Source organism: Cervus canadensis, chromosome 33, assembly GCF_019320065.1.
Source record: "Cervus canadensis isolate Bull #8, Minnesota chromosome 33, ASM1932006v1, whole genome shotgun sequence".
In the NCBI taxonomy this organism is placed as follows: domain Eukaryota; kingdom Metazoa; phylum Chordata; class Mammalia; order Artiodactyla; family Cervidae; genus Cervus; species Cervus canadensis.
In genome coordinates, this window is record NC_057418.1 from 23,632,049 (window position 1) to 23,649,012 (window position 16,964).

At 41.2% G+C, this 16,964-nt stretch overlaps 1 protein-coding gene across 6 annotated transcripts in view; it reads left to right on the forward strand.

Annotated features, from left to right (window-relative positions):
• CCDC170 (coiled-coil domain containing 170) overlaps positions 1 to 16,964 on the forward strand; it is an 88,787-nt gene that overhangs the window by 22,203 nt on the left and 49,620 nt on the right. For all 6 annotated transcript variants that reach the window (XM_043457184.1, XM_043457182.1, XM_043457186.1 and 3 more), the window contains exons 2-5: positions 5,786 to 5,914; positions 8,420 to 8,676; positions 12,218 to 12,359; positions 16,275 to 16,460. In XM_043457184.1, coding sequence (XP_043313119.1) covers positions 5,786 to 5,914; positions 8,420 to 8,676; positions 12,218 to 12,359; positions 16,275 to 16,460 — 714 coding nt within the window. The remainder of the gene's footprint in view (positions 1 to 5,785; positions 5,915 to 8,419; positions 8,677 to 12,217; positions 12,360 to 16,274; positions 16,461 to 16,964) is intronic.

Genomic DNA, 16,964 nt, shown 5'->3' on the forward strand with positions numbered 1-16,964 from the left:
TTCAACAATTGCCTTGTTGATGGGAATTTGTATGTTTCACCCCTCCTCTCTTTTTTGTTATTACCCATAACCGATCATGGTGTGATAAGCATCCTAAGACCTACTGTTATGCACATATATGATTGTTTTTCAAGGGGAGATAATTAAGAGGTAGAACTGCTGGGTCATAGTGTTTACATTTAAATTTTAATAGATATACTGTGATTGAGAAGGTATCCAGAGGGCTTAACCAGCTTTCTTTACATCTGAGACGAAGTGATACAGAAAGGTTGAAAATTAAAAGCCGGAACAGAGGTATGTATAGTCAGATACAAACAAAAAGAAATTCGGGATCATGATCTCTGTACCAGAAAGGGCTGAATTATGAGCAGAAACAGTTAAGTGAGATAGATAATGGCACATTATGCTGCTACGTGGTATAATTTACAACAACTATATGCAATTTCTGAATCTTTGTAGCAAGTCAAACAGTACTAGATTCCATTAAGCAAGAAAACAAGTGCTACAAGGTGGCAGAGAATTACAGTAGCAGTAAGAGGCTTTAACTCACTTTTCTCGAGCCATGATCAAGTAAAAGGATAGAAATAGATAAGACTAGAAATGCCTGATTAAAAATGATGAGCAAAGTAGAACGAATTAATACATATTGAACTTGAAGCTCCAAAGATAGAGACTATACCTCCTTTTTATTTTTTGTAGTACTTGAAAAAATTTTATTAAAGCGTAGTTGATTTACAATGTTCTGTTAGTTTCTGCTGTAGAGCCAAGTGAATCAGTTAAACATATACATGTATCAACTCTTTTTAGAGTCTTTGCTCATATAGGTCATTATAGAGTATGATATAGTAGGTTGTTATCTATTTCATACATATAGTAGTATGTATATGTCAATTCCAATCTCCCAATTTATCCCCCCACACCTTACCCCCTGGTAACCATAAGCTTGTTTTCTCCATCTGTAACTACGAGAATATACCTTCTTTTTATTTTATTTATCTATTTATTTTGGCCCTGTCCCATAACCTGTGGGATCTTAGTTCCCCAATGAGAGATTGAACTCGTGCGTCCTGCATTGGAAACGTGGAGTGTTAACCATTGGACCACCAGGGAAATCCTGTATCTTCTTTTTAACCACCCACTGGATGTTCATAAAACTGAACATTCGCAAAAACCTTGAATTCCTTGAAGTAGAAATAATCGAGACCAGGAAGATGGTGAAAATGTGTCATGGCTGGTCTAAGAAGGGCAGTCTTCCAGTTTGAATGGACCCAGTTCTGAATGGAGACTGGTCCATTCCACTGATGTACCTGTGGATGTCAGCCCAGAATGAAGATGGGTTGTCTGAGCATAGTGTGATAAAACAGACATCATAACAAATTCTGAGAACAGAAAGCCACAAACACAGTGAAGCGCTTAAAACAACTTAGGTCAAAGGAGAAACTCAGTGCACAGCAAAGGAAACTATAAGCAAGGTGAAAAGACAACCCTCAGAATGGGAGAAAATAATAGCAAATGAAACAACTGACAGAAGATTAGTTTCCAGAATATACAAGCAGCTCATACAACTCAATACCAGGAAAACAAACAACCTAATCAAAAAGTAGGAAAAAGACCTAAACAGACATTTCTCCAAAGAAGGCATACAGATGGCTAACAAACACATGAAAAGATACTCAACATCGCTCATTATTAGAGAAATGTAAATCAAAACCACAATGAGATATCACCTCACACCGGTCAGAATGGCCATCCTCAAAAAGTCTACAAATAATAAATGCTGGAGAGGGTGTGGAGAAAAGGGGGTGCTCTTGCACTGTTGGTGGGAATGTAAACTGATACAGCCACTATGGAAGGCATTATGGAGATTCCTTAAAAAACTAGGAATAAAACCACCATTCAGTTCAGTTCACTTCAGTTGTGTCTGACTCTTTGCGATCCCATGGATTGCAGCACGCCAGGCCTCCCTGTCCATCACCAACTCCCAGAGTTTACTCAAACTCATGTCCATTGAGTCGGTGATGCCATCCAGCCATCTCATCGTCTGTTGTCCCCTTCTTCTCTTGCCTTCAATCTTTCCCAGCATCAGGGTCTTTTCCAATGAGTCAGTTCTTCACATCAGGTGGCCAAAGTATTGGAGTTTCAGCTTCAGCACCAGTCCTTCCAATGAACACCCAGGACTGATCTCCTTTAGGATGGACTGGTTGGATCTCCTTGCAGTCCAAGGGACTCTCAAGAGTCTTCTCCAACACCACAGTTCAAAAGCATCAATTTTTTGGTGCTCAACTTTCTTTATAGTCCAACTCTCATATCCATACATGACTACTGGAAAAAACCACCATATAACCCAGCCATCGCATTCCTAGGCATATACCCTGAGGAAACCAGGGTTGAAAAAGACCCATGTATCCCACTGTTCATTGCAGCGCTATTCAGGATGGCTAGAACATGGAAGCAACCTAGATGCCCATTGACAGATGAATGGATAAAGAAGTTTGGTACATATACACCATGGAATATTTCCCAGCCATAAAAAAGAAGACATTTGAGTCCGTTCTGATGAGGTGGATGAATCTAGAACCTATTATACAGAGTGAAGTGAGTCAGAAAGAGAAAGATAAATATCCTCTTCTAATGCACATATATGGAATCTAGAAAAATGGTTCTGAAGAATTTATTTATGGGGCAGCAATGGAGAAACAGACATAGAGGACATGGGGAGAGGGGAGGAGAGGGTGAGATGTATGGAAAGAGTAACATGGAAACTTACATTACCATATGCAAAATAGATAGCCCACGGGAATTTGCTGTTTGGCTCAGGAAACTCAAACAGGGGCTCTGTATCAGCCTAGAGGGTTGGGATGGGGAGGGAGATGAGAGGGAGGTTCAGAAGGGAGGGGATATATGTATACCTATGGCTGATTCATGTTGAGGTTTGACAGAAAACAACAAAATTCTGCAAAGCAATTATCCTTCAGTAAAAAAATTTAAAAAAAGAGGAGAAACTCAGGCTAAACATAAAGAACACTACGTAAAGGTCTATGGGACAGAGAAGGAAGGGCTAAGAGGAAATGAGTAGGCATAAATAAATTCATGTGTTCTTCTTTGAGTTTTCATATTGTTTTTCCTTATCCTTGTAATCCTCTCATGCTGCTGTGCATTTCTTCTCATTTCAAGCTACCTCTGAGTGTCTTGAGGGAATGATTTCTGTGGAATACTCCCTAGGTAAGCTCAGTGTCTGACCCAGAATAGGCTTTTCGTAAACGTTTGCTGATAAACAGTCTCGAGTCTGCTGGACTTTGAAAGGTGATTTAGACCCAGCAACTGTCTTCTAAGGGCTTCCCAGGTGGCTCAGTGATAAAGAACCCTCCTGCCATGCAGGATCTGCAGGCTTGATCTCTGGGTTGGAAAGATCCCCTGGAGGAGGAAATGGCAACCCACTCCAGTATTCTTGTCTGGAAAATCCCATGGACAAAGGAGCCTGGAAGGTTACAATCCATGGGGTCACAAAAGAGTCAGACACAATTTAGCAACTAAAGGACAACTGTCTTCTAAACTCAGTAATCAAGAGTCTTCCTCCTGGAGGCCCTGCTCCAGTGTTAGAGGTAATAATATCTTAATGTGTAGTTTCTTTTGCCCGTGAGCGTGTGAAGATGCTAATGTTTCTGGTGGTACTCTGCATTTCATTGTAATCTCTTCAGATAAAGGTCTCAGGGGCTCTTACTGTTATGGCCAACAGACACAATATTTTTCATGAGAAAGAGAGATAAAATTGTAATGTGACTATGTAACATCCTAAAAAAATCATGTTAGTCAATGAAAGAAATAATCGTCGTCATTGAGAAACTTATTTCCCTAAGGAATTTTAGAAAATGGTGTGCCAGGCATGCTATAGTTCCAACATCTTGTGAGTGACCTAGGTCCTCACATGTCCTGTTTTGGAAACATGGCTGGAGTGCTTGGCGTGGAGAAATTCCATCTGAATACTGAGTGAGGCTGACAGGATGTGGTTCTCTTGATAGATGCAGTTAAACACTTTATGCTTTCACCCCAGGAGTACATACCTACCATCTTCTTGGGTGTGTTGTGACTGGCAAACACCTCCTGTTACTAAGTGCACTGAAGGTTTTGTTTGGCATCTTGTGCATTGAAACACACTAGTCATGACAACGCTTGTTATGAAATTCAGGGCTTTAAGATGACTTTTGCGTTCATGAGTATTTCCAAACAGTAGTCTTCAGCAGTTCCGTAGCCAGGCAGAGTCATTAGCAGGTTTTACTGATGTGGCCCCTGAGGACACTAGATATTCCAGGGAAACCCTCCTTTATATGACCTCTTTCATATTCCTTCAAAAATGAATGGCTTTCCTGTATGTCTTTCACAAAGACCACAAGCCCTGGAAACTTCATAGAAGTGGATGTCTGTCCAAACTCGAGAATAATTCTTGCAGGAGGCAGATGTTATGGCACAAGCAGGACAGGAACAGAACCAGAGGTTACAGATGCAGACCTACAGTCCAAACCCATCAAATCTCTTCTGCAGATGTGTTTATTGGGATCTTATTTTTTTTTTTTTGAAACATTTAAATTAGTTGCCCAGTTGCAAAATCTGGGACTTTTTTTTATTACTTCAGAAAGTCTGGATAGGACTTCCCTGGTGGCTCAGTGGTAAAGAATCTGCCTGCCAATGCGGGAGACACGGGTTCAATCCGTGGTCCTGGAAGATCCCACGTGCTGCGAAGCAGCTAAGCCTGTGTGCCATACCTATTAAGCCTGTGCTCTAGAGCCTGGGAACCGCAACTACTGCAGCCCCTGTGCCCTAGAACCCTTGGTCTGCAACAAGAGAAGCCACTGCAATGAGAAACCTAGGCACTGCAACCAGAGAATAGCCCCTGCTTGCTATGACAAAGACCCAGCACAGCCAAAAATAAATAAATAAAAAAATTTTAAAAGTCTGGATGTAGGACTTGTCTTGAAAAATTAGAATAATCAGGCCATGCTGAGATCCCTATTTTTGCACTGGCAGCCATCAGTGGAGCTGGGAGCTCTTCCCTTCTGGGTGGAGAAGATCTCCAGGTACCACCACTGTCTCTGGCCTCAGGCATTCGTCTGAGTCAGCTTCATGATCCCAAGACAGGTGATGAGATTGAAAGTAGATGGCATTGTGGGTAATTATGAGGGAGACAGACTTCTACACTTAAATCACATGGTCTCATTGATAAACACTTTATTCAACAGCCCAGAGATGAGTTGATAATCTTTGTAGTCTGGAAACAGAAGAACTATGAAAACTGCCTCAAGCTTAACATCTGGTGGCTCTTTGTCAGTTCTATCTGTTCTGGTCAGAGGTCAAATAGCACTGGAGTAGGGTGGAAGGAAAACTCTGTAAAATGGCAAAGACCAACTCTTCACACAGCTTGGTGGATCTTAGTTCCCCAACTAGGGATTGAACTTGTGCCCCCTGCAGTGAAAGCACAGTCTTGACCATTGGACCACCAGGGAAATCCTGGCAAAGGCCAACTCTTAAATGCCAATGCCCGCTACTATCTGGGGGGAGCTATCATTCATTCCTGGGGGACCCTATCATTTGTTCCCAGGCTGCCTCCTCCCTCAGTTAGAATTTTGAGAAGGAGAATGAAATAATCTGAACCAAACCCTTCTCTGAGCAGCCTTTCCAACATATTTGGATAACAAAGAATGCTTCTGTACTAATCTTGCTTTGCACAGCTGCACGGAAAAGATTGTTTAACTCTCTTCTGTGTATTTTGTCTTTTGGGGAACCCTATCAGGAAGCTTATGATCATCTCTTGGAAGCCCCGGTCACTCGGGAGCAGTTAAACCACTATCGGAATGTGGCCGAGGCTGCCCGAAGTGAACTTGCAGCAACGCTGGTCAAATTTGAATCTGCTCAGTCTGAGGTGAGAATCTGTGTCTTCATTACTCACAAACGGGCCTTGTTAGCTTCCCGTGGAGCAAAGCAGAGTACAGAGGTGATTAGAAACAGGATAAAGAGACACGGGCAAAGTTTGTTCTCTTTTTCTCTTACTGTGCCCCAAACCTCTGGCTGGCTTCCCTGGTGGCTCAGTGGTAAAGAATCCACCGCCAGTGCAGGAGAGGTAAGCCTCGGGTTTGATTCCAAGGTCAGGAAGAGTCCCTGGAAAAGGAAACAGCAACCCACTCCAGTATTCTTTCCTGGAGAATCCCATGGACAGAGGAGCCTGGTGGAGTCCACGGGGTTGCAGAGTTGGAAGCGACTGAAGCGACTACTAGTACCTTCTGGTTGGGGAGAATTCCTGAAAGGCTGTGCATTTGCTGGGCTGGGAGGCGAGGTGGCCTGGGCTGGATTCTGGCTCTCAGGGGAGGTGTCCTTCCTGAGAGTACCTGGGGTACCTGGGTACTTGGGGGGCCACATGGGGTTTGGAGGGCTCTTAGCATCCCTGGGAGAAGCTTTCTTTAAGGTCGATTGCTTGCAATCTGCAATTCTAGGGGTGGAAATCTGCCTCTCTTTTTTGTGGTGGCTCTGCTTGCCTGAGGAAGGTTCTACGAAGGTGACCAAGATCCATCTACCCTTGGGGCTGGATCTGGTCTATTGTGGAGTTTCTAGGAAATTCTTGCTAGACTCACTGTGCTTATAGACTAGTGGCCCTGAGGAATCCTAGGGTTGCCTGTGAGGTAACTGACAGTCTCACTGGACTGTCAGGCTCCCATTGAAAAATGAGTTGATAATGTGTGTGTATGTGTATGTGAATAAATGTAGGCATACTCATAGTATGCATACTCATAGTTCCAAAAAGTATAGTAGTAGTAGCATAGTATAATGAAAGTCGCTCAGTCATGTTGGACTCTTTGCAACTCCATGGACTGTAGTCCTCCAGGCTCGTCTGTCCATGGGATTCTCCAGGCAAGGATACTGGAGTGAGTAGCTATTCCCTTCTCTGGGAGATCTTCTCAGTCCAGAGATTGAACCCAGATCTCCTGCATTGCAGGCAGATTCTTTTTTTTTTTTTTTTGCAGGCAGATTCTTTACCGTCTGAGCCACCAGGAAAGCCCTTCAAAAAGTATACATATTCATAAAGTTTTCTAATGGGGTGGATCTGATATCTTATAAGGCACATACTATGTTCAGCATTCTAGTGTGAGAGAAAAGTTAGTGTGTTTCTTTTGTATAAGTCCTATAGTGATTTTCCTTTTCTCCTATATTTTTTTCAGAAATCTTAATATTGTTTTTCTTTATCCCTCTCAATAAATGTCCAGAAGGCTGGGAAAGAAATTCTGTAATATATTGAATAGTCTGTATTGACTTGTGAAAGGGTCGTGGCCATGAAATTACAAATAGCCTACCTGTAGCTTCCTTGTTTCAGCAGCAGCAGCAATAGCAGTAATACAGATTTAGAAAATGAGTTTCCATTGCAAAATATTTTTATTCCTTTTTGCAAAATACACCACACCTGTCTCTTGAGTGAGACTCATTCATCACAGGACATTGCTCAATAGTTTTTTGCCTGGAAACAGAACTTCCTAAGACCCAGCAGTCCCACTGCTGAGCATACACACTGCACTGGTTTCTGAGGAAACCAGAATTTAAGGAGACATATGTACCCCAGTGTTCATTGCAGCACTGTTTACAATGGTTGGGACATGGAAGCAACCTAGATGTTCATCGGCAGACGAATGGATAAGGAAATTGTGGTGCATATACACAGTGGAATATTACTCAACTATAAAAAGAATACATTTGAGTCAGTTCTAATGAGGTGGATGAAACTGGAGCCTGTTATACAGAGTGAAGTGAGTCAGAAAGAGAAACACCAATACAGTATATTAATGCATAAATATGGAATTTAGAAAGACAGTAGCAAACAATCCTACGTGCAAGGCAGCAAAAGAGACGCAGATGTGAAGAACAGACTGTTGGACTCTGTGGGAGAGGGCGAGGGTGGGATCATCTGAGAGAAGAGCATTGAAACATGTATATTATCATATGTATTTTACATATGACCAGCGCAAGTTTGATGCATGAAGCAGGACACTCAAAGCTGGTGCTCTGGGACAACCCAGAGGGATGGTGTGGGGAGGAAGGTGGGAGGGGAGGTTCAGGATCGGGGGGACACCTGTGCACCCGTGGCTGATTCATGTCGATGTATGGCAGAAACCATCACAATATTGTAAAGTAATCATCCTCCAATTAAAAAAGAAAAAACATTGCTCAATAGTTTTTTGAAAAAGAATAAGAGGGCCCACTATTTAAGCCTAATTTCCCATCTGGTAATACAGAAGCAAATATGAAAAAAGAAAGTAAAGTTGGCTGAAGTCATGAATAAAAAACTGAAATTTTAAATTATGATTTGGGTTTTTTTTTTCAAGGTACTTCAAACTTATATCCTTGAAATCTTTTCCCTCTTTTTACTTCTTTTCCATGTCAGCTTCGAGAACTGCGATCCAAGCTGCTTTCTAAAGAAGTTTCCTGTCAAGAATTGAAAGCTGAGATGGAGAGCTACAAAGAAAACAATGCCAGAAAATCGTCTCTCCTCATCTCTCTGAGGGACAGAGTTCAAGAACTAGAGGAAGAATCAGCGGCTCTCTCCACTTCTAAAATTAGAACTGAAATCACAGCTCAATCTGCAATCAAGGAGAACCAAGAGTTAAAGAAGAAAGTGGTAGAACTGGACGAAAAATTACAGTAAGGATATTTCAATATATTTCTCAATAGCAGGATATGCCTTTGAAGGTACTGGCATTTTGCATTATTTGGCCCTGAAACTCAACTTGGAAAAAAAAAATCATACACAAACACACACACACACACACATATATAATTTGGAAGATTTCCTCTAAGTAGAGGTTTAACTGGAGGTTGTGGAATAGTACACAGAGGGAGGGGTTTATTCAGAAGCAAGTTATAAAAATACCTCAGAAGCCCAGAACGCCCCAGACCACCCTTAACACTCCTCATTAAGTTTTATTGCCGGTTTATGCAGAGAACTCAGGAAATCTAGGTTTTCTACATGTAGTTCTGCCAAAAGGTGATTATTGAGATAAAATTGGGAGCTAACTGTTCTTAAAATATACTTTATAATTCTGTGTATAATAACTTAAATCACTTTATTAATAAAACACTTGGTATTTGTTTTACTTATTTCATCTTAAAAAGTTTAAAAACAAAAACCCAGTGCTTCCAGCTCCTGTCCTCTTTCTTTCCTTCCCTTTAGAGCAGAACTCCTTAAACATGTTTGTATGTACTCACTGTGCCAATTTCTCTCCTGTTTCAGATCTACTCCACTGAAGCCACTCATTAAGGTGACCAGTGACTGCACACTGCAAATTAAATGATCAGTCTTATCTGATCTTCCAGTACATCAGTCAATAGTTGGTTTTTTCCCCTGAACCACTTTCTTCTTTTAGCTTCCAGGGCACTGCGGAGGCCTGCTTTTGATCTTGCCTTCCTAGCTGCTCTGTCATGATCTCTTGCTTTATCCTCATCTCCTTGACTTCCAAGTATTGGAGTAGGGCTCAGTCCTTGACTGTCTTCTTGAAAGTGAAACTCGCTCAGTCGTGTCCAACTCTTTGTGACCCCGTGGACTATACAGTCCATGGAATTCTCCAGGCCAGAATACTAGAGTGGGTAGCCTTTACCTTTTCCAGGGGACCTTCCCAACCCAGGGATCGAACCCAGGTCTCCCGCATTGCAGGTGGATTCTTTACCAGCTGAGCCACAAGGGAAACCCAAGAATACTGGAGTGGGTAGTTTATCCCTTCTCCCAGGGATCTTCCCGATCCAGGAATTGAACCAGGGTCTCCTGCCTTGCAGGCAGATTCTTTACCAGCTGAGCTATCAGGGAACTCTCTTCTTGTTTCTATCCAAATCCACTCTCTCAGTGCTCTCATCCAGTCTCATGACTTAAAGTATGACCTAAATGCTCATGACTCCCACATTTCTTCATAAGACCTGCATATCTTATGACTTACTGGGCATCTTCACGTGGATGTCCAACAGGCATCTCAAACTTAATATGTCCAAATTAATATTTCCACAAATTTGTCCTGTGGTTTTCCTAGTCTCATTGAATGATAATTCCATTCCTCTAGTTGATAAGGGCAAAAATCTTGGATCATCCTTGCTTTCCTTTCCTAGTTGCTTCAGTAAATCTCATCATTTATCTCTACCATCAAAATAAATCTAAATTTTTACTAGTGTCCATTGCCACTAACCTTGTCTGCATCTCCAATTTTACCCCACTCCCCCTAAATGTTTCTTACTCCTTTTTCTGCTTAATCTTTCTCTTCAGCGCTATAATATACTATATATTTTTCATACATTTATTTTTTGATTATTGTCCATCTTCCCAATTAGGACATAAGTCCCATGAGGGCAAGGATGTTAATCTCTTTCATTTACTACTGTATCTTTAGCACCTTTAACAGAGCCTGATGCATAGTAAGTGCACATTAAATATTTATTAAACAAATGAGTAATAAGATGATATAGTTATTTTAGGAGAGTTCTTAAAGATATAGTACAGTGTCAAAAAGAAAATTACTCAAAACCTTATGATTCCAGAAAAACTATAGTTCACAGTTTGTTGAACAGATATTCAAACAGTTGTACTTAAATGACATCATGTAGTGAAATATTTTTCCTGAATAATATGTTATAGATACTAAAAAAATCTTTCATGATATCAATTTTTAATGGCCGGTAATATTCCACTGCATGTTAATATCATAATTTACTTAACCAGTTCTTTTTGTTGTTTCCTTTAGACACTTAGGTTAGTTCCACTCAAAAAATTATTGTAAACCAAGATGCAATGAGGACCCATATGTGTTCATATTTTCACATTTATATGATTATGTCCTTATGGTAGATGCCTGGAACTTTGTTAGGTCAAAGTGAAATGCAAATAGAAGTGGTAATAGTTTAGAAGTTCCTGGAATAGAGAAGTAAGATTGAAATCGTGGAGTAAATGTATTGAATCACATACATAAATCAATCAGAACCATGGCATTTACTATGACTTTCATGAGTTAGAGAGACTGAATACATACTACCTTTCATATGCTGAAAGTGAGAACTCAAGAGATATATTGATGTTGGTCTTTTATTGTTATACATTTTTCTAAATAGAAATATGGCATGATTTTGAGTATATGCAATTACATACTTTGTTAATCTTTGAATTTTGTAAAAGAATTTGCAGTAACATTTGAGTGTTGTTGTAAACACTTAAAATGGTAAAAAGGGGAAGCAATAATCATGTTTATTATCTAGGGTACTAAAAATGATGACAAATTATTGAAATAATTCTAATTTGCCTTTAAAATATGTCTTTTTTAATGTTCTCTTAGTCTTTAACCTTTAAAGCATTAGAAATAGACCATGCTATTTCAGCAAACCCGCCTGAGATTTGAAATAAAATATTCACAGCAGGGCATACATTGACTGATTTTCCTTGATTGGCCCATTTCAATACTCTTTAAAAATTCTAGATGTGCAAAAACTAATCGTGATCTTTGCTGATGACTGAACACCTCTCTTCTCTAGAGGTGGGCACATCCTCTGCTTCTGATGTATTTTTAAATTATATTTACCCTTGGCCATGAATCAAGGAATGCTCTAAGTAACCCTTATGGATCATTGTATAGTAACCAAAGCTTGGTCTCTAAACCCACTGTAGCATCACTTTCTTTCTTCCCCCATGAAGCCTCAACAGAGTCATGGATCCGTGTTTGATCTAGAACAACAGTCTCCAACCTTTTTGGCACCAGAAACCGATTTCATGGAAGATAGTTTTTCCATGGATCGGGGGTGGTTTCAGGATGATTCAAGAACATTGCATTTATAGTGCACTTCATTTCTAATCTAATGCTGCCACTGATCTGACAGCAGGTACTGGTCCCCAACCTCGGGGACCCCTGATCTAGGGGACCACCTGCCACTTCTGCAGATCCTAAAAGGTCAAGGACAGGAGGCAGATAACCTGTCTCCCTTGCTAAGATGACATGAAGATCTTCCTACGTTTTTGCAAAGTCTAGGTGCTCCAGAGTTGCTTCCACTTCTCTCCTTTAACTGGGCTTTTTAGACAATTATGTGCTCTGTGTCTGGGAAACCATGTTGTGTTGAAAATGATGATTGGCTATTTCCCAACAGAGAGCTCAAGTGCTGAACTTTGATGAATGTTATCTTCTTTGGTGTTAAAACTTATATCTTATTTGACCAACAGAAAATGTTTAAAGGAAAATGAGGAGAATAAGAATCAAGTCTCACAGAATTGCAGGAAACATGAGGAATTTCTGGCTCAACTTCGTGACTGCTTAGATCCAGAGAAGAATGAAAAAGCATCAGATGAAGATTTAATTCTCAAGGTGCTTGTATGAAGACTAAAACGACTGTCCGCTGGGTGGTCGTTCTGATGTGTGCCATGAAGGAGGAGCTGAGGTTAAGTCTGGGGGTGCAGGGGAACAGGACAGGAGCCAGTACAGCTTTAACCAACCATGTGACCTGGGAAAACCATGCCACCTCTCTGAGCCTCAATCCCAAGATTCTTTCTAGCATTATTTGGGATTCATTTTTCTCCAGAAGCTCTCTCTGGCTCAGATGGTAAATAATCTGCCTGCAGTGCAGGAGACCCGGGTTCAGTCTCTGTGTTGGGAAGATCCCCTGGAGGAGAAAATGGCAACCCACTCCAGTATTCTTGCCTGGAGAATGCCATGGATAGAAGAGCCTGGGGGGCTCTAGTCCATGGGGTCACAAAGACCTGACACGACCGAGTGACCAACCCTTACTTACCTACTTAATCTCCAGAAGGGATTGATTTTTTTGCTTAAAATATACTTAGATTGTCAAATAAAATTAATTATTCATTTAAATCATATGTTTTAGGAAGACTTTTGTTTGTTTTAGGTACAGTCAGAAACACATGCACGCAACTGAAAATCAGAACCAGTTGCGTGTCATTTGGGGGATACTTGTGTATCAGGTTAAGATGAGCTCTATAGTACTTTTTACTTTTACACTAAAGCCAAAAAATAAACATCCTGCTGTGATGGTAGGTTGCCATGGAGATGGAAATTAATGATATCACTCGGCCTGTAGCGATTCATTAGGGAACCTGATGGTATTTGAATGGACACCATATCTCTGCACCTACCCTTGCTTCTGAATAGCTTTCCATATGCAGCCATTCTTTCTTAAAACAATGTTTTATTTATTTGTTCTTTAAAACTGAAGTATAGTTGATTTACAATGTTGTGTTAGTTTCAAGTGTACAGTGAAGTGATTCATATACATATAACTCAGTTACATATATGGGGGTGTGTGTGTGTGTGTGTGTATATTCTTTTTCAGATTCTTTTCCCTTATAAGTTATTATAAAATATTGAGTATAATTTTCTGTGCTATACAGTAGGTCCTTGTTTTATATACAGTAGTGTGTTTATGTTAATCCCAGACTCTAGGGGTTAAAACCTCTAGGTCCATTCATGCTGCTGCAAATGGCATTATTTCATTCTTTTTTATGGCTGAGTAATATTCCTTATATATATATATATATGTGCCACATCTTCTTTATCCATTCCTCTGTTGATGGACATTTAGGTTGCTTCCATGTCTTGGCTGTTGTGAATAGTGCTGCCGTGAACACTGGGGATATGGCCATTCTCAAAGGCCTCCCCTCTGTGGTTTATTAGTAAACATCCCGTGTGTGCCCTGTGAGAGCTGTGAAATGATTGCATTTTACTTCAGGAAGTTCCACCTCACTGATGAGTTTTGGTTGCTCAGGCCTAGGTCCATCTAGTTCCCTCAAGGTGCTAGATGCAGCTTTTTCTCCTCCTCCCTGTTGCTAACATGTGACCAGGAAGCCTGGCTGTAAAAGTCTACTTTGCACTGTAGTTTGGAAGCTTATCTTCAAAGCAAGTGGTGGGGAAAAGAGAAGAAAATTAAAATGCTTCTTCCTTAAGACACCCTTTCCCACCTCACAGGCGATCTCCAGGTACTAATCTGTGTTGAAACCATATTAACCTCACCTTTTTATTCTCTGTTCCTCTAATGCCTTGACATCTGGGGCCTTGCTGACCTTGGGTGCCAGGGTGAGCCAATTCCTAGTAAATGACTCTCTGGGTGCACAGCTTTCCTATGCAAACCATCGAACTCAGAGCAGCCCACACCCCACCCCAACCACTTCTTTCTACCAGGTTTTTACACTCTGGGCCACTATCCAGCCAATCACCCCAGGACCAGGTGCCAGATGACTAGAGATGGCTCCCACACTCCAGAACCCACTGGAATTATTAAACGAGGCAACCCGAAGCCTGCTTACCCTGCGTCACCTCTTTCGTCCTGGGGAAAACATGTTTTCACCCTGGCTCCCTCTGTCTCCTGCCCAGCCCTGGTGCTCTCTGGGTGGCCCTACATGGCATGGTGTACCCCCTCCTCTCAGGAACTGGGAGCAACAAACTCTCTTTCAGTCTCTCCTGATTTGTTGGCCTCACTGTACCTGAATGATAATATAGCCTATATTTTTAAACAGATGCTAGGACCCTAGAGCTTTAGCATCTCAATCACCTGAGCAAGTCCTCACCTTATTTATATATTTTGGCTGCACTGGGTCTTTGTTGAAGCGCATGGGGGCTTCTCTAGTTGTGGTGCATGAGCTTAGTTGCCCTAAGGTATGCTCCTCGACAAGGGTTCTAACCCATGTACCCTGCTTTGGATGGTGAATTCTTAACCACTGGATCATCAGGGAGCTTCCGCTCCGCATCTTACATAAAAATCACTGGTCAAGAGTAAAAAGCCTGCTGCCTTCAACACTCACTAGGTGTTCCCTGAGGTTACCCAAACCACTCCAGTTTCAAAACCACTCCTTTATTCTTTTCACCTCATGACTACATGTATACACACACGCTAAGGAAAGATGGTAGAAAAGAAGGGGTTTCTAAGAACTTATTTGACATCCATCCATCCACTTCCCGAATATTGAGTGAGTGATTACTATGTGATAGACACTATTCTGGGTGTTGGGATACAGCTGTGAATGAGACAAGACAGAGTCTGTGCCCGCCTAAGAGCTTCCACTGTTGTGGGTCAAGATGCAGAGGCAATAAACAAATAAGTATACAATATTATCCCACAGAGTAAAAGGTGCAGTGAAGAAGTACAAATCAGGTTCTAGGGAAAGACCATGAAGCAAGTTAGAGGCATGGGATGCTAGTTTAGGTAGACTGGCTAAGGTATGCCCTCTGGGATGGGGACTTTTAAGGGATATTGGAACCACTGTATAGCACGGGGAACTCTGCTCAATGTTATGTGGAAGGGAGTTTAGGGGGAGATTGGATACGTGTGTATGTATATGGCTGAGTCCCTTTGCTGTCCACTGGAAACTATTACAACATTATTAATCAACTATACTCCAATATAAAATAAAAAGTTTTTTTTTTTTAATAAAATAATGTTGGAAAGGAAAACTGTTCAAGAGAGAGGGAACAGCCCTGAGTCAGGAGCAGGGCACCATGTTGGCAAATTATTGAGGCTAAAGATGCGTCGCTTCCCCAGATTGTCCTAACACACACGCTGACCATGTCGCGTGGAGTTTCAGGTCTTCCTACGGGCATCCTTGAGCTGTCTGCATGGCTGGTTCCCTGGGTACAGCCAGGAGCCTAGTTGGTTTTATTTTCCCTCCTTCTGCATCATACAGATCTTATTAATGTTCCCAGCTAGCCTCTCAAATGCACAACATGAAGAGTGAAAAGCCCAGCTAGTCCCAATGATAACCATTGTTTGAGCATGTTATTCAGGATTTTTTCTATGCTTATATTAATTAGAAGGACTTTCTTTTGAAATAAAGAGAGTCCTGCCTTCTTCTCTGTATTTCTTCTCTGTGCCAGGTAATGCCTTATAAGCAGTTGATGCCAGCGGACGTGGGCTGAATTGAACTTCCTTGCTTTCCTGCTGTAACTCTGTAGAAACATCACCATCCCTGGAGTATTTAGCAGCCAGGGGCTTGCTGATGCCTGTTCTGTCTGAAAGCTTTTGGCTGAATGCTCATCACTGTTGCCTTGTGGCTACCTTTTGATTAATTTCAGTTTACCTATCCTGTCTGCCCGTAACAAGAGAGTTTAGAGGCTGCCTTTGAGAATGTTATCTTTTGAGTGGATGGAGGAACAGTGCCTTTACTGTTTTCATGTGATAATGTGATCACGGGGGTTCATAGATCAGAGTTGCTTAGAGAGAGTAGTATGAAATTATTAATTTTTACAGGACAGCTGTAATTGCTTTCTCTTCAGCTTGGAGAGCTGTGCAAGGAAAACGCATTTGTGAAAGGACAAATTGTTGCTCTTGAAGAGACTATAAATGTCCATGAGATGGAGGCAAAAGCTAGCAGAGAGACAATCATGAGGCTGGCTTCAGAAGTAAACAGAGCGCAGAAAAAAGCTGCCTCCTGCATTGAAGAGAAAGGCAAGCTGAGCCAGGTACAGTATGTGGAGCATGTGTGTGCTTCTGTGATCATGTTTATGAAGCAGAAACTGAAAATCAGGTGTGGATGAGCACACTAGTGTCCCCGATCACAATTCCCAAAGGCTCCTCTCAGCAGGAGGGCTGGGGGGCACATGGGACTCTGTGACCAGATCAGGCCTCTGGATACAGTTTTTTCCTGATTAGAAATAAAGAAATGCAAAACACTTAATAAGTAAAACATGTGTAGCTAATATGTTTTATTTGGTTAAATTATAAGGATTGAAATTTTTTTAAACTTAAATTATTTTTTTTAAACAAAGAGGTAATGCATTCACAAGATACAAAATTCTTAATTGGACACAGGAGAATGTGGTGAGAAGTGTCCCCCAATCCCTTCCCCCCAACCACCCAGTTGCTCTCTCTAGAGGCAACCTCTGTTAATAATTTCTTATATCCCTTTCTACAAATATTCTATATGCACATATTTATTTTTTTAATTTATTGTTTAACACAAATGG